This window comes from Pelmatolapia mariae, linkage group LG5, assembly GCF_036321145.2.
Source record: "Pelmatolapia mariae isolate MD_Pm_ZW linkage group LG5, Pm_UMD_F_2, whole genome shotgun sequence".
NCBI classification, from domain to species: domain Eukaryota; kingdom Metazoa; phylum Chordata; class Actinopteri; order Cichliformes; family Cichlidae; genus Pelmatolapia; species Pelmatolapia mariae.
The window spans coordinates 32,969,088-32,996,245 of record NC_086231.1 but is presented as its reverse complement, the minus strand read 5'-3'; the positions used below and the strand labels follow the sequence as shown (position 1 = coordinate 32,996,245).

The following is a 27,158-nucleotide window of genomic DNA, read 5'->3' as shown; positions in this document are numbered from 1 at the left end:
ATATATTCATTATTAACATACATTCATAGGCAGTATAGTCTTCAGTGTATAAGTCTTTACAGATCTACAGTATGTCTCTATGATGATAGCAAGTTATTATAGGAAAGCTTGGCTTTATGATGGTGGTACAAGATGACAGTAGAGTCCTGAAAGTGGCATGGGAAACTGTGTGTGTGTGTGTGTGTGCGTGCGTGTTAGGAAAGGAACAGGGAACACTTGGTCATGTGATTTTGCGTTTGTTGCTGTAGGGCGAGGGCTCTATGTGCGCTTGGAGAGAAAGTGCTTCAGTCATCATGTGTGATGAACATGCTCGGCAACCCTCTGGCAGACCCCTTTCTTTGTATGTCTGAATGTGTATTTACATCATCTCTGTTTGGAGATGCATGCATGTCGCTGTGTGTTAACTTGACTGTGTGTTGTTTGCATTAAGCTGACTAGCATTTGGCAGATGACAGCGTGCAGCAGAAGGTCAGAAGCCGCATCGATTCCCAAATGAGCACACAGGGTGATGCTAAGGACATGCGCCAAAGCTGACGTAGAAAGTGTTTTTCATGGAAGCTGTCTGGTGTGTGTTTGTGGGTAGCAGCTGTGGGTGAATGCAGGTGTGAGTGTTTTGTTTGACCGACGCCCATCACCTGCCTAGTGAAAAAACAGGACACAGCTGACAGTGGCTTTCGTACGTCTGTCATCGTCCTCCTGTTGGTAGGAAGACAGTGGATGAGTGAGTAGAGCAGCATCAGGGTGTTGCGGAGGGCAAAATAAGCGACTCAGAGGCAAATGAGCCTCAGCGCAGCCATGTACACTCAGAAAGCAAATCACAAAGTGTTCCTCTTTGTTGTTTGAGCCTGTCCTGTGACAGACTCGCAGTCTCCATTTTGTCTCCAAGTGAGTCCCTGTAGCAGCAGCAGCAGCAACAAGGGCTGACGGCCAACAACCCTCCTCCTTAACACAACCCCCAAACTGCCTAGCCGTTTGTCTAGTTTGTCCATGATAATCTCCACTCGTCGGTTTGTCTGGAGTCCTTCTATAACTGCCCCTGTCAACCCCCTCAGCAAAACTCTCAACAAATAAGTTAAACATTACAAAAATAAGGATCAATGACAAACTAAATATGACTGTGAGGGAGCGAGTCAGGAACTGAAAGATGCTCTCTACTTGAGAAGAAACAAACAGACTGTAGCTTTATCTACTGATGTCCACTAAGGTGGCAAAAAAAATAAAGGATCGGATGACCTTTGACCTCTCAGGCAATCAGTCTGTGTCTGTTGAATAGCAGTAGGAGGCTGGGATGGTTAAAGGAGATGAAGGAACTAAACAAGTCCTCCCTACTCCCTCCTCTTTCCTTTAGCCGATCAGGAGTACGGGGCATTTTTTTGTCTATCAGCAGTTCCCTCTGTGCCTCCGCCTCCATCACCGGCACGTGTGAATCTCCACCATTTTACGGCACTGTTTGCATTTGACGTAACAGCACCAGTGGAACTTACAGCTGCACCTGTCCACCACCTCCACCTCCTGTGTCTGGAAGCCACGGCCGCAGCACATCAGCTCACAGCCGTCGATGGCCTTGGACGTTCGGTTACACTGGCGACCCACCGTGCCCAGCATCCCTGGCGTGCGTGGATCGTAATCGCAAAAATCTGGACTTGGTTCCAGGTAGACCAGGTCTTCATCCGTGTGAGGTTTGAACTGGGAATTGCGAGGAACTAGGACTTTGGTCGTGCCCACCTTCCGCTGCTCTACCTCGGTAGCGCCGTCAAACTTCTCCTTGATGATGTTGCCCACCTTGCGAAATGGTGGCATGGCTTTCCAGCAGGTCTTCACCTCACAGGAGCCTGAGACGCCGTGGCATTTGCACTCCACACGCATGTGAGACAGGATGGCCTGCAAGGATTCCAAAGAACATTTGGTTTGCTGAAACAGCTTTAAAAGCAGCATATCTGGATGCCAACATCTGTTTCTATAACGCTGAATTTGCTCTCAGTAACACCTAAAACAAAAATGGAGCTTTGACTCGTATTTCTATTAAATGACTTGATACCTGACTTTGCATTTGTCTCAAATAATTTGTGTTGTCTTTTAGTTTTCTCACATTTTTTTTAGATCTCTCTTCAGTAACTTCATATTTAATTTGGACTTATGTTAAATGACTGAAGTCCAGACTTGATGTTTCTTTTCAAAGAAACTTGACTGTAAATTAATGCAGTGCCACCCTACAAAAGGGCAAATCGAATTACTAGAGACTTGATTCAAGGGTTTATCTCTTATAATTTTGGGCTTAACTTTCTATTTGGTTATGCTCACTTGGACTTTTCTCGAATGGCTGGACTAGACTACTAACATCAACAACAACATTAAACTTGTCTTAAAGAACTTGTGACATGATTTGAGAACTCTGGGTTTGACTTTCTAGGCTGACTTGAGAATTGACATTGACTTGTCACATATGGTGTGACACTTGGACTTGTCTTAAATAACCAGCAACTTGATCACAACTTGACTTAAGCCTGTTTTTAACGAATATAATCCTGACTAGTTTTTTTTTAACTGAAGGACTAAAAACCTTTCAACTAAAAAAAAACTTGTGACTTGTCTTACATGTGTGTCCAGTTACACCTTGGACCTGTCACTGGTGACTTAACGCTCAATTTAAACTTATTCTCAAGAAGTTAAAACCTGACCTAGATGGACTTGTCTCAAATGACTTAAGATTTGACTGTAATGGACATCAAACCCCTACAAAAGGTAAAAACTACTTTTTAAAATATCTTGATCCTTTGAATGGCTGAAGACTTGACTTGGGAATGTGTCTCTTATAACTTGAGGCTTCTCATGTACTTGAGAGTTGACCTTGGATCTTCTGTAAATAAATTCAAGGTTTCAAGCTTTTCTTCAAGCTTTTTTTTGTTATCTTGAATGACTTGATTGTTTCAAATAATTAAACATAAGCCACGGCTCTTTATCAACAGCAGTGGATTACCTTTCTGCCGGCCTCGTTGTTGTGCAGGTTCATGAGAGCCCGACTGGAGGACTGGCCTTTACTCCTCTCCCTCACATCGACAAAGGACTGAGAGAAGGCCACTCCATATGCAATGTTATCGCTGCAGCCTGACCACTGGAACCCTAATAAAGGATATTAATACAGAGACAAGAAACGGTCATTGTAAGGCCTCCAGCTTTTAAATGTTGCACTAATACTATGCCACAAGCTATTTTTCAGTCAGGTTTTATTCTTTATAAACTTATAATTTAATGTGGAAATGTGTGTGGGGTGGCTTTAAAATGTCATCATTAACAGTCTGACAGTTATGTCTGCTTGGAAAGCAATTTTCATATTATATAGTCTTATTTCTGCATTAAACTGTACAGGATCAGTTGGCCCTTGTGTTTCCTTTTCTGAGTGTGTGTTTGTGTGAAAGAGTGAGAGAGACCTACCCTCTGGACTGACTCCATGTACATTGTGGTCACAACCACATTTTTCCAGCTCCCCGCTGCTGCAGGCCCTCGTGACCGCAAACGCCACACTGGCTGCTGAGATGGCATACACAAAGGCTGCTTCACGGGTGCCTAACACACAAGCATAAACACAAGCACACAGTCACATTGTGTCATTATGCAAATGAAAAGAGCTTGTACTTCTGAATGATCAGATAAAGTGTATGTGTGTGTGTATACACACAAAAGTGTGTTAAAATCTAAAGAATTGGGCCCAGACATTAATACGCTGGAGCCAATATAAATGGAAACAAGCTCAAACATTTCACAGTATATAAAACATGATGAGTTATTTATGTTGCAGTTTTGTAAATGCAGAACAGATAAACCTATTTTAGTATTATAGACCAGCTTTAGTGTTGTCTGCCATTAAAGTGTCTTCTGGAATCGCTGCAGTGGATAATCTTACCTTGCGTGACCACTTTCCCAAACACAGGCATCGACTCCAGAGTGGAGCAGTTCCATCGACGGTTGCGAAACTGAAACTGACACTCATCTATAGCCAGCTGGGCTCCACGACGCACCGCATCCATCACCTCCACGCTCCGCTTACAGATCTGAACCTGTAGTGGACACACAGGAGCTGCGTCACCCACAAACGAAGAGCATGCAGCTAAAAAGTTTTTACTGTTCTGATCTAAGCTTAAAATTAGTGGCATGGCTACGTTGAGAGGTGTGACAACAAAGGCAGCCGGAGGGGATATTTGTCTTTTAGGGCTCACGTTAGCTAAAATGAGTCACTGGGTTGAACTTGTCGAGTTTGTTGGTGCTCTTGGGTCTTTTAGAGCATTCGTAATGGAATTATCTGGAAAATAATACCGTTTGCTGTGTTTTTCCACCTATCCAAGAAGCTTCCCCATCAGCATTTAATTAGTTTGTCACTTACACTGATAAGCAGGTCCATTTGTGCACTTCATGGATGTAGTATTCAACCCAGACTTGCTCCTCTAGCTAATGAATTAGCTCCCCACCCTCTCATCTGTTTATATAGTCATTTCTGAGTCCAAAACCAACATGGGCAAAAATATGAGTGCTTCAGAACAGATCCTCAAAAAACGATAGGCAACATCATCACGGTTACTTTCATCTTTTAAATACGGTCTATTGTTACTACCTGTTTCGGCACTTCATGATGCTTATATGCTCAAACTCTCAGTATTAGCATAATACATTATAACACCTATGCTGCATGTGCTCTAATAATTTGGGTTGTTGGTATGCTAGTAGTTATGTAATACCTGTATTCTGTCAGAAACCAAAATACAAGACAAATTAAATTTGACCTGATGGAGGGGCCTCATGACAAGTAAGAGGATCATCAGAATTAAATTCCATTGTAAATTTTCCTGAAGGGCAAATGTCATGGTAACCAATCCGAAACTTGTCAAGAAAATTTCACCCCAAACCACAAATGTCAACTTTGAGGTGGCGCCAGAGGAAAAGTCAGGGGATCAGCAAAGTCATGTCTGGGACCCGGGAATGTCTGTAGAAAATTATGTCCCAATATATCCAGTAGATGTGGAGATATTTCGCTGGATAATGGAGCGTTTGGAATTACTGGTGGCACTACAGGAAATGTCTGGGGATCACCTGAGTCAATAGGAGTCAGGAATGTCAGTGTAAAAATCAGTGGCAATGCAACCAGTAGTTAGTGAGACATATCAACATGCTAACTTTACTACCTCTAATTTCCATGAGCCTATGAGTTCCAACGATCATGGCAAAATTTTGTCCATATTGTTACCCATATGGTTTTCTTTAACATATGTAAACTTCTATATGTAGTTTTGTAAATGTATTCAGTTTTGTTTTGGATGACCTCTTGGATTTAATTTTGGAAATGGAGCCTATATGTTGTTAGTGAGGCGGGATAGACCACAGGTAACCGCTCAGTGTGCACGGCTGTGCATTCAACTCAGGTTGGAATTTTCCAAGTTGAGGATTACAATTTCCAAGCTTGGAGTGTCCAAGACTCACAATACCGAATGTAAACAATCAAGATGGCTTACCACGAGAAACTTTTCTTTTTATGGCAGGCAATGCATAGAAATCAGCAAAGCTTAACTGCATATGGAACAGTGGAGGACAAAACAACAGCTACAAGTGGCTGGAACAAATAATATCACCACATATCTGTTTAAAATACCTGACAAAGCAGTAAACCAAATGCCATAAATGTTGCAAACAGTGTCATAATGTAGCCTAGAAGCCTTTGATTTATTCTGTAGATGCTACCATATCGAGTAACATAGCTTAGCTTGTTGGGGTTGATGTTGGGCTATATGGTGTTGATGTACAAGTCAGGCCCCAGTTTCTGAATCTTCCAAGGACTCATCTATGAAGTGTTGTCCTCTCAAGAGGAAGCTGGCTGGTTTTGTTTCTGCTAACAACTGACATCAGAAAACCAACGAGCTAACAATCCTTAAACAAAACCGCTTTATGTACACATTTCTTTTTACGCTCAAATTCTTTGAATGTAGAACTTTTCAAGAATTAACAGCTTGGTTTTACTAGTCTACACTATCAAACCTTAAAAATGATTGATAGCAGTAGTTTATAAATTCTTTTTCATGATTAAGGACTTACATGCTTGTTAAAATCATCTGCAACCCTCAGTGGTGCAAGTTGAAATTCCTTTGCAGGTCCTTCCATGGACATTTCAGGCTGGGTCCAAAAATGATTCAATCCCCCAGAGACTTCCATGTTAAAATGGCCAACTTTACAGCCTTAGGAAGCCATGCTTGTAGGCTGGTGCAATAAATATGTTTGCCCTGTATGGATAGTATTGCTCTTTATATATATCCATACTGATATTGGAGTTTCGGGTGTGGACTGATGGACACTGATGGACAGCTCACCTTGACTGAATATAACTTTTTATAGTGAAAAACAAACAAGTCTTTAAACCTTTCAAACGACTCCTACAAGACTTCCAAAGACCACTGCCACGACTGAACACTGGTGCAAAGAAAAGCCTCTACAGGATCTTGATAAGCCCCCCCACTGAAGAGCATTTGTAACTTCATAACTGACTTAGTAACTTATTACTACAAAGTCAGTAAGTTGAGTGGAGTACCTGTCTCTGGATCAGGCCTCGTAACCTCTCACACGTCTCCTCGTCCCTGATGCTCCCCACTGATGACAGCTTGGCGAGGTACCTAGTGGAAAAAACAACAAGGCTTCTTTAGTGAGCTAAAAAAGCACTATTTCATTTTACAAATACACATTGATGAAGGAGACACAGTAAATGGCCTCAAGGTGGATTTGAAGAGGGCTCTGCATTAAACTTTATGGTATATGGGTTGCTTGCTAAACTGGCTCCCTCCCCCCTCCTAGATCATCATTCAGTGCAAATATGATACACAAAGAAATTAGTGAGTCTTGAACAAACATTTACTTGGAGCCTACAGGAGGATGCTGGTGAAGTAAGAAGAGTAAGGAGAGTCAGCCGTATGATGCAAGCAGCAACTCGAGTATCCAGCCTGAACTAACTTGCAGACTTTCTCGAGCCATGCTCATCATTAATCATTCTTACAGTTGGGAAGCAGAGCTGCAAAAAGCTCCTGTGCCTTTGTGGGAATGTTTTGGATGAACATCCAACTGTGAGGACGCTGAGAGGAGGGAAAGTGGCTTATCACACAAACACACCACCTCCAGGCCAGACAGGTCAGGGAGATATACTGCACACACACACACACACACACACACACACACACACACACACACACACACACACACACACACACACACACACACACACACACACAGTCTAAGATATGTGAGAAAATGGCATCAGTCTGGATGCCCTGACCCTACCACTTCCACCTCAGCCTCATATCTCAAGTCATAGCTTCACCTTACAGAAATAGGCTTTCTCATAACTACCCGAGCTGTGTACTGTCTGCACCCCTCAGTGTCCCAAGATGTCATATGCATGTACATGCTGAGTCTAAAATGTTTTGTTTTTCTAAAACAAACAGATGTGATCCTTAGTTGTTTTCATTTTCCCAAAAAGGGGGAAAAAAACCAACACAGAAATTGGTATCGAATAATGATTAATTTTATTTTGGTAAATTATTTAGGGAAAATGTGAAGGCTGAAGTTTATTATTACACCTACTTTTGTGAAATACAGTAAAATGGCAATTTTACAACAAGATTTTGCCAAAACAAAGACAGAAGAAAATAATAAAAAGAAAATAATAAATGAAGAATAATGTTTTATAAACAATGATAGTGATACTAACACTTTTTCCTAAGTTCATATTTTATCTCTAATTTCAAGACACTTATGAATATCATTTTCATACAGTGTAGTGTCAGTGAATAAACTGGTGTATAAAAATATTAAAAATAAAAGTTGTATTACATATGTACTTTTTGTTTGCTTTTTATGCTAATTTTTGCATCTTGCTGGAAATTGATTTCCAGCCTCATATCTGTGAGTAAATCTCTGCAGAGGATTATTCAGGAGGTGTTAATCAGCAATCACACAAGCCTACAGACCAGTTGGCAACCACCTTCACTAGGGAAAAGTGAGTATTCTCCGACTGGTTGTGATTGGTTTCTGGAGGTTGCTGTCAGTCACTGTATAATTGACTGCTAAAGCTTCAGACACACAGGTCTAAAAACTGGTCCTCAAAAAAACTGTTATTAATGCATCAAAAAGCTTTGCTAAGACGTAGAGGGATGCCAAACCGTGTTCTTTAGCAGGCGAAATCCAAAGAAGAGCTGAGTATTGATCTCTCAGTTCTCAGGAAACATTGGATTGTGATATCCCAGTGTTCTGTGTGGCTTCACAGCATCAGTATATATAGTAGTATATGTATTAACTAACTCAAAACGCTCAAAAGCTGGCATACACTTTCAAATGTGGTATCATATCTAGATTTTGAAGTGAACACCCTGTTTTATCAGGCATCTTTCCACAGACCTGTGCTGGATTCTCAATCACATTTTGAAAGAAACACATGCACATTTGTTAAATGTAATTTGTTTTCTTGTCACTTTTGGGGCAAAAAATGACCTTGAAAACTGAGGTTTTCAAGGTTTAATATAGTTAATGTTTGAAAGCATCTATTGTAACTTTTGGTCATTTCCAAAAGTTAGTAAAAAGGAGTCTAAATCTGAGATTAAAAAAAGAAAGCTTAGAAGCCAAAAAGTTGAAATAGTGGGCTGTGACTAATTCTTTAACCACCTGTTGGTCTCACTGTAAGGTATTTCTGAAGGGAGAAAACGAGAGGAAAAAAAAGAGCACTGCATATAATTATATAGTCGTATAGCCATGTCTTTTTAGGAGACATGGCTGATTTTACTATGTAAGAAAGAATTCAGTAAATGGGCACTGGTCAGAGTTTGAATACCAAAATGTCCCTTAATAAAGGCAAATTCCAACAGAATTAACTTTTAGACTATTATTCTGTACAAGTAGACGTGTATTTCCTTCAGGTTCCTCGAGCTTCTTTTATGAGTCTTGGGTTATGAGTTCCCAGACCACACATACCTCTGTAAAGCCCTGCTTGCCCATCTCAATCAAGCCATGGCGCACAACCAGACTGCAAAGAATTCTTCTGTAAGATTACAGACCAAACTTTAATATAACACAAAGCCAGCTGAAGTTCTTTACACTGGCTAAGGCTATAGATCGTTTAATAAAGACTTTATGTTCCCTGGTAATGGTTGGCTCGTAGCCACTGCTCAACTCTTTTAACCTCTTAACATCCACCAGATCACTGGAGACCTTACTAAGATTCGTTTTCTTTAAGTCATATGCTAAATAAGTAAAAAATCTGAAATCGCATGCATTCCTTTTGGCATTACAGCTTCCCTGTTTGGGTGTAGTGACAAGTGTTCTATAAAAAGGGTGGACGCTAACGTTACCAAAACCCTAGCCCTGACTCTAGATGGGACACAATGACCTGGTGGATGTAACAAGTGGTAATGGGGCAGTATTACAATGCCGTCCTTCTTGAGGTCAAACAGCTCCTCCTCCCCCTTCACCCCCTTCATCGCCACCTCTCAACAGCTGAGATAATGTCTTCCTCTCTCTTTCTCTCTGTCTGTTCCATGGACTTTTTCTCTTCCCATCCAGACAGTGTCTGGATTAAACACTCATCACTGTGATAACCCTACTCTCTGCCACTCTGCCACCTCTTAGCCGCATCTGCTCACATCCTCCCAAACGATTGACATCATGCGCTCAGAAAGTTAAAGCACCTCCATGCTGACCTTCAACAGAGAGTCTGTACTATTCTCTCATGTCGTGGACAACAAGCATTGTGGCTGAAATTAGCACTGATCAGCACTTCTGTGTTAACGATGGAATATGTAAAAATTTGAAATGGCTACAATTAACTCTATGAAATGTATCATATTTTAGTGTATTGCAGAAGTAACATGCTCTGATAAATAGTGACTTGTATTGGCTTGGACAACATGCAGCATTAAGCAACTATGGAGCCACAGAAGGTCTGAGCTGGAAAGAGAAAGTGTGAATATTCATTTGTTGAGTCAGAAAAAGTGTGGGCAATGCGGAAGTGCTGTAAACTTGCATTCTTCCTAATGACTAGCAAGTGGGGGATTTCTCTTATTGCAAACACAAGTCATGCATGAAAGTCTTTATGAAAATGACCCCCATTCCTTCACAATTTATCGTCTCATTTATTTTCAGATGTGTTCAGGGCTTCTGTGGCTACTTTCAAGTACTCTTTACAGGTTTATTTGTTGTATTGTGATTTAATTTAGAGTAGACTAGATGATAAAGCAAGATGCTTCAAAAGACCCGAAGACTTCAAAATGAATGTTGTGTTAATCATTTAACAATAAACCGTCATTTTATAAAATATTTGTCTTTTTGAAGCCAAACTGAATCCATGTAAAACCCTGAACTTAAACCTTTAACAAAGGACACTAAAACCTGACATTTGCAGACCTCATTATTTAGTGACATCATCATTAAACAACATGAGAGTGTGAAGGATGAGATCATGAACAGTAATCAACAAATAGGTAATCAGAGGAGACATTATGTATGCATTTCACTGAAATGTTTATGTGTGATGTGCTAAGATGTAATTTGGTGGAAAGAGGACTCGGATGTTTTTTGAATTGTACACAGTGTAGAAATGTCAACAAGCAATACAAATGAAAAGTGTAACAAGCAACAAGTACTGGAAGAATATAAATGGCTTACTCTCTGGACAAGATACATATTTATCATTATTATTAGAACATATTGGCTCAAAGTAAATTCCCAGCATATGTGGATTTGCACAACTCCAATCTGAACGACCTCCAACCTCCAACCTTTCTAATCAAGGCGCGTAAGTCAAAACACCTGTGTGCACACGCAGTGCCAAATCATATTTTATAAGTCACTCAGAGGTTTGGGTTTGTAAAAGGAAAATATCTACAAACTACAGCTACCAGAGTAATTTTTTTAATCAGAAAAAAAAAGAGTACGAGGTATTTTACAAGACAGAGTACAATTAAATCCAATACATTCAAAGAAATGTGCATGGTAGCGTACGTTTAAATGATAGTGCTGAAGACAAAGACACAAAGTCAGCAAATTGTATCACTAATCTGAGCCATGCGTGGTCCACCTGGGTCTTAGATCTGACGTCAATAAAGCTGAACTGTGCTTGAGGTCTTGAGCAATGCTGACAATGTGGAGCTGCTTTGGTAATCATGTGTTCAGAGGGATTCATGCGCTTTCTGCGACCACTTTATGAAACACCGCTGCTGTAAGTAATACAAGCAACTCCAACCACAAGCGCTGGTGTCATACTATTAACTCACCATGCAACAAGTCACACTCCTGATTGGCTGTACTAAAATGTGCAAGTGTGTATTTTATTGATTATAAATGTAACTTCTGATTCCTCTTTGAAAGGTTAATGCTGTTGCAGAAACTGGGAAAGAACAGAAGTCCCCATTGAGCAAAAAGTGGCTGAAAAGACATGAAACACGACTTTACCAGTTGTTTGAATAATGTTGAGATTTGGTTAAAAAGTGAACGGTGCAAACATGACAGTTTTCCTTCTTTAACTCTTCAGAGACAACAGTGCGAACCACGGCGCCCGCGTGAGAACAATAACTTTGGATTTGCCTGAAGCCTGTAAAAATAAGGTCACCCTTCCTAGTCCAGCTAGGAAACTAGCAAAGTAAGTACACCCTTACTGCTTCTGTAGGAAGTAAGAGGGTAAGTAGCAGCCAGGTGCTTTTTGCATTCAGATGTGTGTTAACACACAAACCACAGTCCTCCCAGGAGTGGATGTCGCCCCAAGGTCAGACTGCGCAATGTTCATAGAAATTACAGAAAAAACCCAAACAGTCCAGAAAATCTACAACAGAATGAAAAACCCAGTCGAAGTGTGGACATCAGCCTGACTGAGATGCTGTGGTGGGATCTTATGAGAGCTGTGCGTGAATGAATGTCAGCAAAACTCAATGAACTGAAGCACCCCTCTAAAGAAGAGTGAGCCAAAATCCCTCCACAATTATCAGAGACTGATAAAGTCACACAGAAAATGATGACTTCAAGTTATTGCTGCTAAAGGTGGCTCTTTGTGCAAATTCTTCAAATTTAGCCTGGAAATGTTTTGCTCAGGTAAATCCGCACGGTTTCAAGGGAACCCTGGGCCTCACGGTCGACCCTCTAGCTCTCTGTGAGGCACATCCTCTGATCATTTTCAACAGGTCCTGCCCCCCATCTCCCTCCCTCCATCTGAACTGGATCGAGTCCACTTCAACTCTTCCCCCTGATTTGCTCGATTGCAGTTGCACGGCTCTCATCAAAGACATGTGGGGCTTTTGATCTGTCTTTGTTTTCTAGCATAGCCTTGGGCATGGTGCTACGTTTGGGTCAAGGCATCCAGCTGGGAGACCGTCAGTCAGCACGAAATAATCCCCCAAAACAAAAAAAAGGCACAAAATCGCAAAACGACTGACAGCAGCACCCACACAAAGAGACAGAAGCAGCTGGATGGCATCGCTCTGGCCTGACATTCACCCTGGAAACATTTAATAAACAATGGATAACTTGTTATTCAGGTAATTTTATAGATGTGTGTGTGTGTGCGTGGGAAAGCTAGTTGAAGGCCTTGGGTGTGTGTGTGTGAGTCCTCTCCCACTTTATCTGTTCATTTTGCAGTGTATACACTTCACTTCCCAGAGATGAGGTTAACAAAACACCTCTACAGAGGAGTCAACCCGTAGAAGGACAGAACACCACACACACACACACACACACACACACACACACACACACACACACACACACACACACACACACACACACACACACACACAAACACACACACACACACACACACACACACCAACATCCCGGTTTCTCCCCCTCTTCTCCCTCTGTCTCTCAGGGTCTCTGGTGCTTGCGTGCCTAAATCTCAGAAGCCTAAGCCCAGTGGAGCCAATGGTGCTGTGAAGGCTGCGACGTGTAATGCAACACAAACACACAGTGGCCTGCGAACGCACCGCGCTTCAGGTGGAATGCTCCATACCTTTCACCCTCCACCCCACACTCATGAGAGGCTGAAACTGAAAATAACGGATAAATATAAACAGAGCGCCGCCATAACTGCAGGTTTATTGCAGCTACATAAAAAAGAAATGAATACCATTCAAAAACTCCTATTTGTATTTCTATAACAATATGAGCCCTGTGTCACCATCAGAGATGGGCAGTAACGCGTTACTGTAATCCTATTACTTTTTTCAAGTAATGAGTAAAGTAAGGGATTACTATTGCAAAAAAGTAATTAGATTACTGTTACTTTCCTTAAGCACGCCGTGATTCTGTTTGTGAGAGTGTCTCATGACAATGACGCCCGTGGCAGCAACAGACGTGTGCAGATCAACAATGGATAATATGGTGTGCAGGAGAGAGTACGACCATGCAGTGTTTAAAACGTACAAGTACTGACATTACTTTGAGTTTGACTCTGTAAAAAGTGACAAAAACATCAGCGTCCGCTGTACACTCTGTGTGGGAAGAAAACTTTTTTCTACAGCAAAAAATTTAACTTCAAATCTGAGCAAGCACCGAGCACGCTGCCACGGGAATGTGACATTCACAGAGAAACCCCCGGATCCTCCCACTGAGGAGGTGGCACCGGACAAACCTCCACCCGCCCCACTCCTGCTAAACAGGTGACAATAGATTTAAGAGACAGGACTTAGTGCTGCTAAATCTTTGATTTTATTTATTTTCTGCTTTGTTTTACTTGCATTTATTTGAAAGAATGAGTGTAAACACAAAAAATTATTTTATTTTATATGCTGGAAAATGCAGAAAAGAGGTTCAAATGTTAAACACATTTCTTCAAGACAATGACTGTTGCATATAATTAAATCTTTGCTTAGTGCAATGTGCATAAAATTCAAACTAATAAAACAAGTTTTAAAAAGAGGCTTTCCATTTGTTTCAGTTTTATATGATGCATTATGCAGAAAAAATAGAATTGGGCTGAAAGGTCTGTTGCTTTATTAGGTATTCAGGTTGTGTATCATGTCTTTAAAAGTAACTTAGTAATAAGTAACTAATTACTTTTGAAAATAAGTAATCAGTAAAGTAATGGGATTACTTTTTTGGAGAAGTAATCAGTAATAAGTAACTAATTACTTTTTTCAAGTAACTTGAACAACACTGGTGGCCATTAATAAAGCTTTTTCAAAATGATAACATTTTGTCAGTTGTAATAAAGTATTCTAAGCTCAAATATAATATCTGGTCATTCAAACACCCACCACGCTCCTGGTTTGAAGCTGTAAAAAGTCTGTGATTTAAGATGTTGCACTAAAACCAGACAGAGTGATTTCTGAACCCATGTAGGTTCAGGGGTAGAAACTAAGTTCAGTTAATGTTCATCTTTTTTAGCAGAATACTGTTTGCAACACCCACAAACTGAAAAGCCAAACTTCATTGTTTGGCTCAGATGTGAGATAGATATATTTTGTACCAAAACTACCATCATGCTTTCAAGGGCACACACACAAACAAACACACACACACCCTACACCAATGCCACCAGGGAGTACCCGAGTGCAAACCAGGATATGTTGGTACGTATGAACTTTGTTGGTACAGACTGTAGTGGCTATATGAGATATCAGTACAGACAAATGATCAGAATCAGCAAGTACCTTGAAGAGAACCAGCTGAGGTAAACTAAGTGCAAATGTACAGAGGAGAGCTGCTATTTAGACTTTCTCTCTTCTTTGCTCTCTTCCTGTATCAAATATATAGATTATTAGATTAGAAAGAGAGAGAGGGAAATGTAGGATGACCAGTTAACCTAACCCTTCTGACTGTAAGTCTTTGGACTGCAGGAAGGAGCCAGAGTACCTGGAGAGAGTACACAGAAACACCCCTGCTCGATGCTAGATTTGACCTCTCTCCTTTCAAAAGTCTCTCTTCTCACCACAAAAATAAAAAGAGGGCCAAAAGGAAGAGAACCTGCAGACAAGAGAGAGCTGGGGTAGAAGCTGTGAGCTGTGCTTCAGTCAATCTCTTCACACAAAATGACACAAATGCTTCCAAACTGCAGCACACTCTCTGCACCGCCATCGTCTCCAGTGTGTATTTATATGAAAATATCCTCATGTTTGACTTTCCAGTACTGAACACACAGCAGAGGTACACAGTGACCGGTAAATATAGCATAAATGGGAAGTGCGAGGAGGAGCACTGCAAGAAAAGAGTCTTTTCTGCCGAGGGACTGTGTGCTTGTTTTACAAGAGCTGAGACAAGCCTACTACCAGTTACAGTCAACATGCACTGACGGTCATTTTTCAGCAGCGCAGTAAAATCAAATGAAATAATAAACTTTTACAATGAGCACTGCTGGTGGAGAACATGAGGGCAGTATACATTCAAAAACAAGTGGCCCCAGCTAACCCTCAGTGTGCCCTCTGCAGTGTTTCACACAGCATGTAAAGCAGATACTGACCTGTAGAGGGCACTATTCTCTCAGTTTGGCTTAAGCCACCTTCCCACACTGAGCATCAACACAGTACTAAACTCTCCAGCTTCTAAACTTCCTGATGGCTTTACGCTGCTGTGAACAGCCAGTGTTGTACACGTGCCTGTACAAATTAGTATTTGGAAAACACTCCGGCAGTGCTAGAGGCTTCTTGTCCACATATCCAACTGTAATGGGGTTACAGCAGACCTTATATGGAAGTGCAAAAATGATTGACCGATGACTGATAACATTTAAAAATCCCTAACGAAGGTGTCAGTGTATGCCATATGGAGATAATCAAGATATCCAAACATTTTCTGTCTCCAAATATATGCATATAAACGATATAAATACTTTATATCCAGCGTGTGAAGGAACCTGCATAATCCACTTTGTCAAATCGATGCAATGACGTTGCGCTTGCACAGTGTTTTATAACCCAGTCTTCCAGAAACCACATTCATGCTGACTGGTTTTGCAGCAGGCGTTTTTACACCACGATCAGTAAAAATAACTTTTTTTTAAATTTTATTTTATTTTGTTATTTGAGTATTTCCAAGTGGCAACACTGGTGCCAAAAACAGCAGTTCCTTCAATAGGCACTTGAAATTGGGATCCTAAAGCTTCAGCGCAGATTCTAAAAAGGCTGCATATGGCTTGCTGTGTGGTACAAACTGTGCCTCAGTTTTGGTGAATGAAGTTATATTATTTTAGTAGTTTTTTAGCACCGTTCAGCAGGTGTCTGTTTGCACCGTATGACTGCAGCTTGAAAATGCCTAAAAGCAGAACTTCAGTGATTTTATACTTTTTACATTGCTCCTTCTGTCTCTGGCAGTACATCTGTATGACATTTCTATTTCACATTTGAAGCCAGCCAGTTGCGTTTTGATTCAAACCAGCGGATGGCCAAAATTGCCAAGCGTGTATAGCCCAAAGAAAAGAAGAAAAAATGACATCTGAGTGCAGCGAATGGCTTCACAGTAAGTATTCTGATCACTTCACTCTACCTACACACAGGTTTACTTCTTTTATTAGATATGTTTTTATTATATATTTAAAAAAATATTATATCTGTTTACCCATGGTAATGGGTAAGACATGTTTATCTCAAGTTAAAAAGAAAATATATAAACTAAAAAAAAATGCCTTAAATGTAAATATGTGTTAGGAATGGCAGAATGCAAAATGTTTTGGGATAGCACAGCGTTTGCTCAATTATATATGCAGTTAATGCTTTTTCTTCACCCCTCTTTTATTATATAATCTAATTAAGCAGGATCATATCTGCATTTATAATGGCAAAGCATCGTTAGGAAATGGGCTTAAAACAAAGAGAAGCAAAAAGTTAAAAGTAGAAGCACCTCATCACTAAAAATGACCCGCTAAATTAGTTTTTGTGTTTTTTTTGTTTTCTTATAAGCCCTCATCGCATGCATGATATCTCTCTCTCTGCATGTCAACACCGCTGACATGCAGTAGCTGGTTTAAGAAGCTGGTGTCGGTGTTGTTTGGTGGATGTGTCGGGTGTTGTATTCATTTGAGACATAATACTCAAAACGTCCTTGTGACACCCGCACAAAAAATAAAAGTAGGGGAGAGAGACAGTACCTTCAGTGGAAAGAATGAGAGATAAGGAGGGGAGGATGGAAAAAAGCTCAGAAGGACTCGTTTAAGGTCAGACGGTGAAGGCAAGAGAAGAAAAAGTGGCTGTGAGGCAGGGAGATGGTTAAGTGATAAAAGATTAAAGTGTTAAAAGGTGAGAGGTCAAACAGTCTGATGAGTTCAATTAATGCACGGTCTACAGTTTGCTCTGCAGCTGTGTGTGTGTGTGTGTGTCTGCGCGCCTCTACGTTTGTCTTGGTGTATTTATATGCTGCTGGCTCCACTAGAGCTGCTCATTTCCCCCTAAAAATAACATGCTCTGCCAACCCCACAACCCTCACACACTTGCACACAAAAACACATTTTCACACACGTTTGGAGAAAGAAGCAGTAAAAGCCATGAAATTAACCTCCTGCCTGGTAGCCTCAAAAGGCTACGAGCCAATTACTGTGTGTGTGTGTTCGTGTGTGTGTGTGTGCGGGAAACAATAGCTGTGAACAGCTGATTATTTCTAAATGCAGGACTTGGCCGTGTCTGATTCCTGTGACATGTACCTGTGGCCGTTCCTGTGTTTAGGTAACATTAGCCAGCTAACTGGATGGTTTTGTGTAGCTGGGTTTGGTCGGACAAAGATGATAGGCATGCATGATGATATCAGCTTGTGAGCAAGCAAGTCTCTATTTGTCGGTCAAAATTCTCTCATTCGGGTGATAAAGCTAGTAGTCAAAGTATGCTGGTGTCAATTTCCTTAAAAGCTGACAAATAGAGACAGAATAAAAAGTAGTGGATGATACATTTAAAAAATCATCTTCTTTGAATAGCACTGAGCCAGTGTCCATCCTACACTCCTGTATGCAAGCGTATTGCATATATTTGAATGGTAACCCATTCAGACAACCTTTAGGAAGATCACATTCAAGCTAATCCAGAGGTTAGCTGTAGCAGCGCTCACAACCACAGTGGAGTTATCTCCTGAAACTGTGGTTAGATCTAAATGAAGAAGCCAGGCTCTGCCCATCAGTGTAGGGCCTGCTGCATGCTTCAATCAAAGAAACAAGCGTCCAGGGACTAATAAAAATAATTTCCGGACTTTTAACCACAAGTTGATCAAAGACAATCACATTGAAGAACAACAACGACATACAATGTGTCACTTTCTTAAGCTGCACTTAAATGCTCTCATGCACTTCCAGAGAAATTTAAGTAAATGTGTGTTTGTCTTGAGCCGTGTTTGTTTAGCATGATGCACCTTACCTGAAGACATTGATTAACTGAGTTTAGTTGTTGAAAACCACTGCCTTTCATTTTAAAGTAATCAGGAAGAATATCAGTTAATAAACCAAGACATAAGCTAACATGGGCTAGAAAGAGCCAGATGTGGCTAGAATGTACATAGAAGAAAAGCGATCAATAATCTGACTGCAGCTATTATAACCCCAAGATATACAATCATCTTCCATTTATCCAATCCAGAGTGGGAAGGGGGCCTTATGGTAGGAAGTCATTGGACACTTAGTTTGGATCCTCTTTGCTTTCAGTCTTTTTTTTCAGGGTACATTTTCAGCAGATTGCTCATCAGAGATTTTGGTCCATGTTGACATGACAGCATGGATGTGATTTGACCTTTGTGACAGGGTGTATTGTCCTGCTGGAAGCAGCTGCCAGAAAGTGTGTAAACTGTGGTTATAAAGGGATGGACATGGTCAGCAACAATACTCAGGCAGGCTCATCTGGTACTGAGGTGTCCAAAGTGTGCCAAGAAAATATCCTCCACACCATTACACCACCTGAGATCCTCCAGGATGGATCCATGCTGTCATGTTGTTCGGTCCATTTTCCAGTTTTTCCAGTCTGCTGTTGTCTGACTTTGCCCTCAGTTTCTGGTTCTTAGCCGACACGAATCGCAACTTGTGTGGTCTTCTGTTGCTGTAGCTCATCTGCATCGACGTTCGCTGTTGTGTGTTACCAGGTGCTGTTTTGCATAGCCTGGTTATAACGAGTGGTTATTCAGTTAGTGTTGCATTCCTATCATCTTGAAGCAGCCGGACCATTCTCCTTTGACTTCTGGTATCAACAAAAAAACTTCACCAGAAGAACTGCTGCTCGCCAGTTATTTTCTCTTTTGTGGTCCTGGAGATGGTAAGATTTCAAAATTCCAGGTTCTGAAACACTCAGAGCAGCCCACCTGGCACTAACAGCCATGCCATGCTCAAAGTCACTTATATCACCTTTCTTGCCCATTCAGATGCTCATTTCAACATCAGCAGGTCATCTTGGCCACGCCTGCATGCACTGAGTTTCTACCATGTTGATTTGATTAGATATTTGAGGTAACAACCAGTTGAACCGGTGTACCTAACAAACTGGAATAAAGAGGATAGAATAGGATTGTGTCCAAATAGTTAAATTATTAATGCCTTTTTCCACAGTGTCAAAGACACTTTTATGATTTTTTTTTTTTTTTTAATTTTCACATTCAGGTTGGATAGATAAGGAGATAAGCTGGCTTGTGAAAATGACATCCTTCATGCGGAGCAGGCAGGTTAGGACTTGCACCATTTACCGCTCTTGCTTACTGTTTACACAGTTAACACATGTGCACATAACCCAAGTATTGTACATAACACTGGATATATAAAGAAGTCCCCGTGCATGTGGTTAGCATGGTTCTTCTCACCTTTTCTGCTACCAAGTTAACACTACTCTATAGAATAACTTATATAATAACTTATACAGAGAATCCTATGAACAAGTGATTGCCTGCTCCGACTTTGAGAAATCATTAGCTATGAGCTTTTTTACTGTCAATAAAATGAACATTAGTACCGTCTATTGTAACGCTACAATAAGATACTGAAGATACTCATTCTATTAACATGGGCACCATTTACAGTGTTGCCAGTTGTAGCAACAGTGGAACAACTAACTTCACATTGTTTAAGAACACTTGCCTGCACCTATGACTGTCCTGCATCTGCATACGGTTGAGATATTTTTTGAAACATTTTCTATTCCTGCCTCACAGGCGCATCACAGACGCTGTAGTACAAAAGCAGAAATGCAGTCAGCTGTTCACACCCCAGGACCCCCCAGACCTCCAAAAGCGTGTTATGTCTTCTAAACGCCCCGTGCACCTCTCTGTTGGTCAGCCAGGGCTGCTTGTCTTTCAGCGGTGCCGGCGTTTCCTCGTCAGCCCCGAGCAGGACCGGCTGTAATCTGGTTATCCCGTGGCTCCAAGTGTGCCACGATAATTGCACACACTCTGGTGACAAGAGGGCTCAAAATAACATGCCACTGATTTACCACAGTGAGAGAGAGAGTGCGCGTGTGAAAAGCAGTGTGAGGCGCCAGTGTGTACCGCAGTGCTTTCTCTGACTGCTGATCAGCTGCCATCTCTTTATCACCTTACCACGCTCGTCCAGGACGCGCAGTACGCTTATATGTTCACACACAAAGACACTGAAAAACAAAACCAACACTTTGCCCTGCTTTTAACTTCCATTCAAGACAATAAGAAGACACTGCTGAATCTGTCGCAGACCAATGTCAAGTAATCTTTTTGTTGCCACTGCAGTTATTAATTATTTTAAATCATCCTTGGCATCAGTTTAGCACGTTATCCTTACAATATTTGCAAATGACGCTGCTCAATAACAATAATAACACACAGTCAGTTAAACTCCAGGGATATTGATTTGTCCACTTTGGAACAATAAACTAATGTCAATCCACTTAACCTGCTTTAGGACAAGTCATAGTGACGACAGATACAAGGAGAGGCAACGACAAGACAGCTCCCTCGTCTGATAGCTCTTTCTCTTGTTTGCTTTTTGCTAGTGTCCCTGTCAGTGCTTGTAGCTTGAGACAATGTCAGGGATGATGTGTTAGGACCAGCAAGTTAGATTCAGGTTTGTGGAACCTGAGGACCAATCAGTGGCGTCAATATCCTCGTCATCCAGGAACTGCGTACACATACCGGCCACTTGAGGTCAGGGTTGTCCACGGCCTACTGCACCGACAGTGTGAGCATGGTCTCATCTGTGACGAGAACAGAGTGCCAGTGGCAGACCTGCCAGTTCTGGTGTTTTTGAGTGAGTCTTGCCGATTGATCTGCGAGGTGCTATGCTGTGAGCAACGGCCCCATCTGAGGATGCTGAACTCTTATGCTGCCTTCAGTGAGTCTGTTCATGACAGTTTGAGTCTGCTCCTGTTTGTTGCACAAACAAATACCAGTCCTGCTATTGGGTTAACCCCCCCTCTTTTCATCCAGTGACCCATCTCCTGCTTTCTCCTCCATAGTCTTGACACTGTGTTGGGAGACACAGCACACCTTTCTGCAACATCACGTGTAGAAGTGTAATCCTCGAGGATTTGCACCAAAGCAGCTGAAATGGATCCACAGTGGTTTATGCTTCCTTACTGACATCCCTGAAGTCTAACTGGCTTTGTCTGTCTATACTCTGATGATTGAGTGTTCCCTTATTATTTTTTCAAGTCAAAGGCATCAATAGAAGAAAAGCTAAGTCTGATCAGCTGGTGGCCGTGGATTTCTGCACAAAATTCCATCTGATTAGGACATTTCACTAAAAGCCAAAGCAGTAAAACTGATGGAGGAAAAGCGATGGAAGTTTTGAGGTTACTAATTGGAAGATGGGTCGGTGACTCTGTCAGCTGGAAAGTGTCCTGGGAGGAGACAGGTGGCTAATTTCTGTGTTTACACCCTGTCAAACAACAATATCGGATTCTATTGCAGTTCGTTTGCGGTTGACAATTGTAGCGCTGTTGCGCAATATTGAGACGATCACAAACCTTTGTTAGTGCCCAGGTAAAAACAAAACAAAAAACAAATTCCAAAATGGTCCTGTAATGTGAGCTGTATCCGGATACGTTATCTGATTAATCACATTCTTTTCATTGGTATTCCCTTTTTCTTGCTTTTGTCATCTCGATTATGGCCACAGTTTTAATTATGTAAATAAATGAGGTGGAGTTAAGTGAACTACTTGTCAGCAAACACTCTATGCATCATGACATGATTCTGCATGAGCTCTGGTTTTATTCCAGGGCAGAGCTGAGGCCGATGATAGTGCCTGTGCCTTTGAGAGCCTAGCTTTGGTTTATGGTATGAGGCAGCTGGAGCTTGACCGCCTCAGCCTGTGGTCTGCCTTACTTTATGGTGCTCAGGTGCACAAACATCCTGCATTAATGCATCTTTTTCCTGTATGCAGATCAGTTATTCACATACAGATTATGTGTTTATACCAAGTGTAGATGGAGAATACATCTGTGTGTGCTTGTGTGTGTGTGTGTGTGTGTGTGCACGTGTGCATGCATGCGCACGTATGTAAGTGGCTCCCATTCCCCTGCACAGTGTAGTGTGGTAATTACTGAGCGTGTGCCACTGTTGGGGGACATGCCAGCTCACATACTCAAGTTCAAAAATCACAAAGACACACACACACACACACACACACACACACACCCACAAGGCCAGGAGCAGCGGGCAGGCGCAGCAGAACCAGTCGGTGCAGGGTAAGAGGAAGCAGAGGAGGAGGAGGAGGAGGGTGATGATAGACAAATTAATGAAAAGTAGCATTCAGATCCCTTCTTGTCAAACGGGACACTAAATGTGACTCAGCAGCCACAGAGATCTGGCAAATGGATCACATCCTGGTGGATGGGCTAAAGGTGACACGGAGAGCTGCAGGTGAAGTAAACAAACAGCCCAGTTCAGGCTGCGGTTCAGCGTGACGTAAGAACAGCTGAGAGGCGTGACGAGCAGTTTAACCTCCTCGTCAGTCAGGATTTTAAGAGCTCTATACCGGAACACAGCCTCAGCATTCACTGTGACTCTACTAGCCTTTACTGCTTCAACAGAAGTTGTAGTTCACTCAGTTATTTTGTAATATCAACTAACGTGCACATTATTACTTTATAGGAATGGATTTGTTCTCGTAATTCATAAAAGTGAAAATGCCCAGCAGTTTACCAAAGGCTAATTTTAGCTAGATTTCATGATGTCATCCTTAGCTATGGAACAGAAACGAAACAGGCGTGTGTGTGTGTGTGTGTGTGTGTGTGTGTGTGTGTGTGTGTGTGTGTGTGTGTGTGTGTGTGTGTTCCAGGATTTCAGTTTAGGAGTATGACTCAGCATATTCCCGATCCTAATTATGTCATAGTGATAACATCAGGGTTATTTTGGCTTGGAGACAAAGCATTGTTATGTTATTATTATTATACATTATACTGAAGTGCCTTTGTTACAAACAGGGGCCAAGTAGTTTTAAAGGTGTGGGTATTTACTGGGCCGGAAGGGTCGACTGGTCTGATAACAACACTATCAAGTTGCATTATGGGCAACGTAGGATCCAGCTCATGATGAGCTTAATTCTCAGGACAGAGTTAATTTCGGGGTATTCTAGATTTTGCAAATTCAATTTTTCTAAGAGTTTGGAACTGTTTGGAAGTGTATCACTAAATCCTTGTAATGTCCCTTTAAACCCCTGATTTTCAGTGTTTCTATTTCCAGATTTCTATTGCCCGGTGCAGTAAGTCGAGTCATAAGACACATTAAAAAAGGTAGGCGCATATCCTTGGATTTAGTCTGCATCCCTTCTAGTTTCTATTAAGACTAATATTTTTGAATTATTGCAAGATACGTGTTGATTATATTGAAATATATATATAATTTGAAACTAAAGGTCAAATATGCTCATTTAACTTCTGTTATGTTTTGTCTGCTTTTGAAGCATATTTCTATATATCTCGATATCTGAAGCTTCTCTACTGCTTTGGGCATTAAGTTTAAATAAAAACAAAAACAAAAAGTAGTGACTGGATTTAGATTTGGTCAAAGGAATAATCATGAGCTGCTAATATAACTCTTTCAGCATGTCCCTTTCCTTTCCTCCCTCCTTTAAAGCCCAAACACTTCCCTCCAGGCTGTGGAATGTTTGCTTGAGTTCACACTTATTTAATTCATTCAGTTAAATTATTAACTAATAATTGAAGCTCATTTAAATCCCCCCTTTTTTAACAAATGTGAAGAAATCCACTGATTTGGCCAAAAAAACCAAAACAAAAACCAGTAAACACAATATTCGGCAAAATAATGGTAATTACTTTTTGCCATTATTGAACAACACTAGTGGGCATCAGTCAGACTCTTCTTCCCTCAGCTTTGCAAAACCAAACACATTACAGCGTTAAACAACCACATCTGATTGATGAATCATTAGCCAGTGACCATACTGTTTTATCCTCCTATTTTGACTTTGCTTGTAACATGAACAATGTGTAATATTTGGTGAAATGAATTGAAATGTGCAGCTGACATCATAAACTCATCAGGAGAGTGTTTAACGAGGTCACAGATCAAGACACCTGAAGATAGTTTTACCACAGAGTTCTATACAACAGGACAGCTTTTTGCAACTACAGAAGTCGCCCCCTGCTGGCTTTACACAGAATACGTGTTCAAAATTCATGCCATGTCCATCTTCTATATACAATTTATGGTTCCACACAAGTCAACTGACTACATCAAGACTACTGTATGTCAAAATCCTAGTATAAGTAAATAACATTGCATGCAACTCCCGTCTTCTGTCCAATCAGATCCTACAGTGGTAACCTGCTCTGTTACACAACAGGTGTAGTTATTGCATGTTTCAGAGCCACTGTAGTAACAGCAATGCTGAAACTGCTTCTCATCCTCTGACCCTTGCTGAAGCGTGGAGGACTCACACACGGATTTTCCTCAACAGTTTAATCCTGCAGAGCAGACTGGCAGCTCGGCAGCCTGCCTGTACATGCCTGCTGTGTGCTGCTGTCACCACGCCTTCAGCCCCAAACAGCACAATTACCCTGTACTCAGTGACAGAGTTCAAGGTAGGCAGTGCTGTTTGGCAGGGCTTTAATTTAACTTACTCTGATGAATCTGTCAGCAGTATCAGTCAGGCCGTCTGCAGCACCAGCCTGACGTAAACACAGAAGGCTACTATAACTCTCCCTACTATGAGGAAATAAAAATACAAATCGTCAAGTGAGTAACCACAGTTTGAGAATACTGTAGTTATTAGTCACTACATAACTCTCTGTCAGCTCGACTTCATATCAACAGAGCCTCGATTCTATGGAAGAGGGGGGGAAATGAAACAGTCCCCCCTGAATGATGAGCACTGCTTGTAAATTTGCTAAAGGTGAGTGGAATGAATGGCAGTAGAAAATGGAGCGGAGCCTGCAGAGGAATGCAGAAACCCACCTATCCACCTCCCACAGGCTGCCTTCAGAGCAGGCACACACACGCGACCCAACCGACCGGCCCCCAGAAGAAGAGGTGGCACGGTGCGCTTCGGCTACAGCGTCGGGCCGTGTGTTACACCTTTTGAAAATAAATGCATGATACTGATGTTTTGCTTTTAGTGACCTCACTGAACTTTTTATCTTCAGTCATGCACCCATACCATTAGTGTGCAGCTCGTACTTGGTGTTTGTTTGCAAAATTGAAGTTGCTATTTTATTTCACTCATTTAAAAAGGTTTAAAAGGGAGTACTTTACTTCAAATAAAAACCTGCTGTTTCTCTACAAGTTAAAGAAAGGTGTTTATAAAAGAAAAAGGGGACTTTTATTTGTATCTATATATGCATTTATTTATCTACTTCATGCCTGGTCTGGTTTCTCAGAGGAGGAGGAATTGTTCAGTTTTGCAAAAGAGAAAAAAACCTAATTCAAAAACTCCCTCCTAATTTGACTTTTTGCTGCTGATAAGAGCAGCACACAGGAGCCTCACATAGAGTTTGCCCACTTTTCTCTTGGGCTTTATATTAATTTTTTTTTAAACCAGTCAGTTAATTAAATCATGTAGATAAAATTTTTAACTTTTTTGGACAAAATGCAATTTATCGTCCAATCACTCCAAAACAAACAGCTGACCAAAAAGTCAACTTGTGCTTTTTGGGGGGTTTTTTTGTGTGTGTTTTTTTTTTTTTTTTTTGGGGGGGGGTAGCCATATTAGTAAGTTATTAAGTCTGAAAGACAGAAAGTGAGAGAGAGACAGTGTGTGCCTGATGGTTAACCATTAACCTGTGCGCCCACTGAGCCGGGGTGGGGGGTTAGACGAAGATGATGTGTAGATGAGGAAGAAAACAGGAGCACAGGTGAAATAGAAGAGCGGAGATTTGTGGATTCAGGTTTAGAAATGTGAACGTCCAACTTACAGCCAGTTACTCGCGTTGGCCGAGAGAAGCGCGCAGCAGAGCATCAGGACGCACCGCAAAACATATTCCTCGGTCATCTCGAGAGGGAAGGAGGGGAGGGGGGTCAGTGAGAGCCAAAATAATCCCGAGGTGGACAAGGGGGTCGTGCGTCAAGCGGCACAGTCTAGGCTGTTAATCCATCATCCCGCATCTAATGGGTCCTGCACCGGGGAAGACGCGCAGCTTCACGGTCCGTCTGCCCGGTTCTCCCGTCCCTCCTTCTGTCACTGCGCGCTCAGAAGGGACGGGGAGAGGGGCTCCAAAGGGATGCTTAAAAAAAAAAAGGTCTAGTGCAGCTTTGGCTGAATCGACCCTTCTTCGGAATTAACTTGTTTGCTTTCCTTCTCTGCGCCGGGAAAGCGCGTGGAGGAGCAGTCAAGTTTAAAAGCCAAGATGAAGCAGCTCTCCGCCGGTTCTTCTTCCTCCCGCTGCTCTTCTTCACTTGAAGCTTTATCACCCGCTGCCGGCTGCCGCTCTCAGACAAGCGGGGCTCTCCTGTCAGCGTGCTGGGGAATCTCCGACCTTACCCTGAGACATGCGCACACACACACGTACACACACACGCGCGCGCGCTCTGAGCGTGAATACACGCGGGTCCTCCTCACACACTGCCGTCTCCTTGAGCGTCTGGCAGAAGAGAGAGCGTGTGCACTGACTTTAGCTGAGGGGCGGCGCGAGGTTATAGAGGTACGGCAGTGAGATGGGAGTTTTTTGCGGATGAAGGAGGCGGGTTTAATGCGCTGCTAAGGTACTATGGTGTGTGTGTGTTTTAGAGGTCTCCTGGGAGGATGCAATAGCACAGCCATTCACTAATGCCCT

The 27,158-nt window shown here is 41.8% G+C and overlaps 1 protein-coding gene across 1 annotated transcript; it reads right to left on the bottom strand.

Moving 5' to 3' along the window:
* On the bottom strand, positions 1 to 26,922 carry wnt4 (wingless-type MMTV integration site family, member 4). Its single transcript, XM_063474810.1, has 6 exons — positions 26,301 to 26,922; positions 6,569 to 6,650; positions 3,902 to 4,055; positions 3,433 to 3,564; positions 2,978 to 3,120; positions 1 to 1,881 (listed from the first exon to the last, which is right to left on the bottom strand). Exons 1-6 carry the CDS (start codon positions 26,375 to 26,377, stop codon positions 1,411 to 1,413), a joined length of 1,059 nt encoding a protein of 352 aa, XP_063330880.1. The 5' UTR covers positions 26,378 to 26,922; the 3' UTR covers positions 1 to 1,410.
* Positions 26,923 to 27,158: the final 236 nt, after the last annotated feature.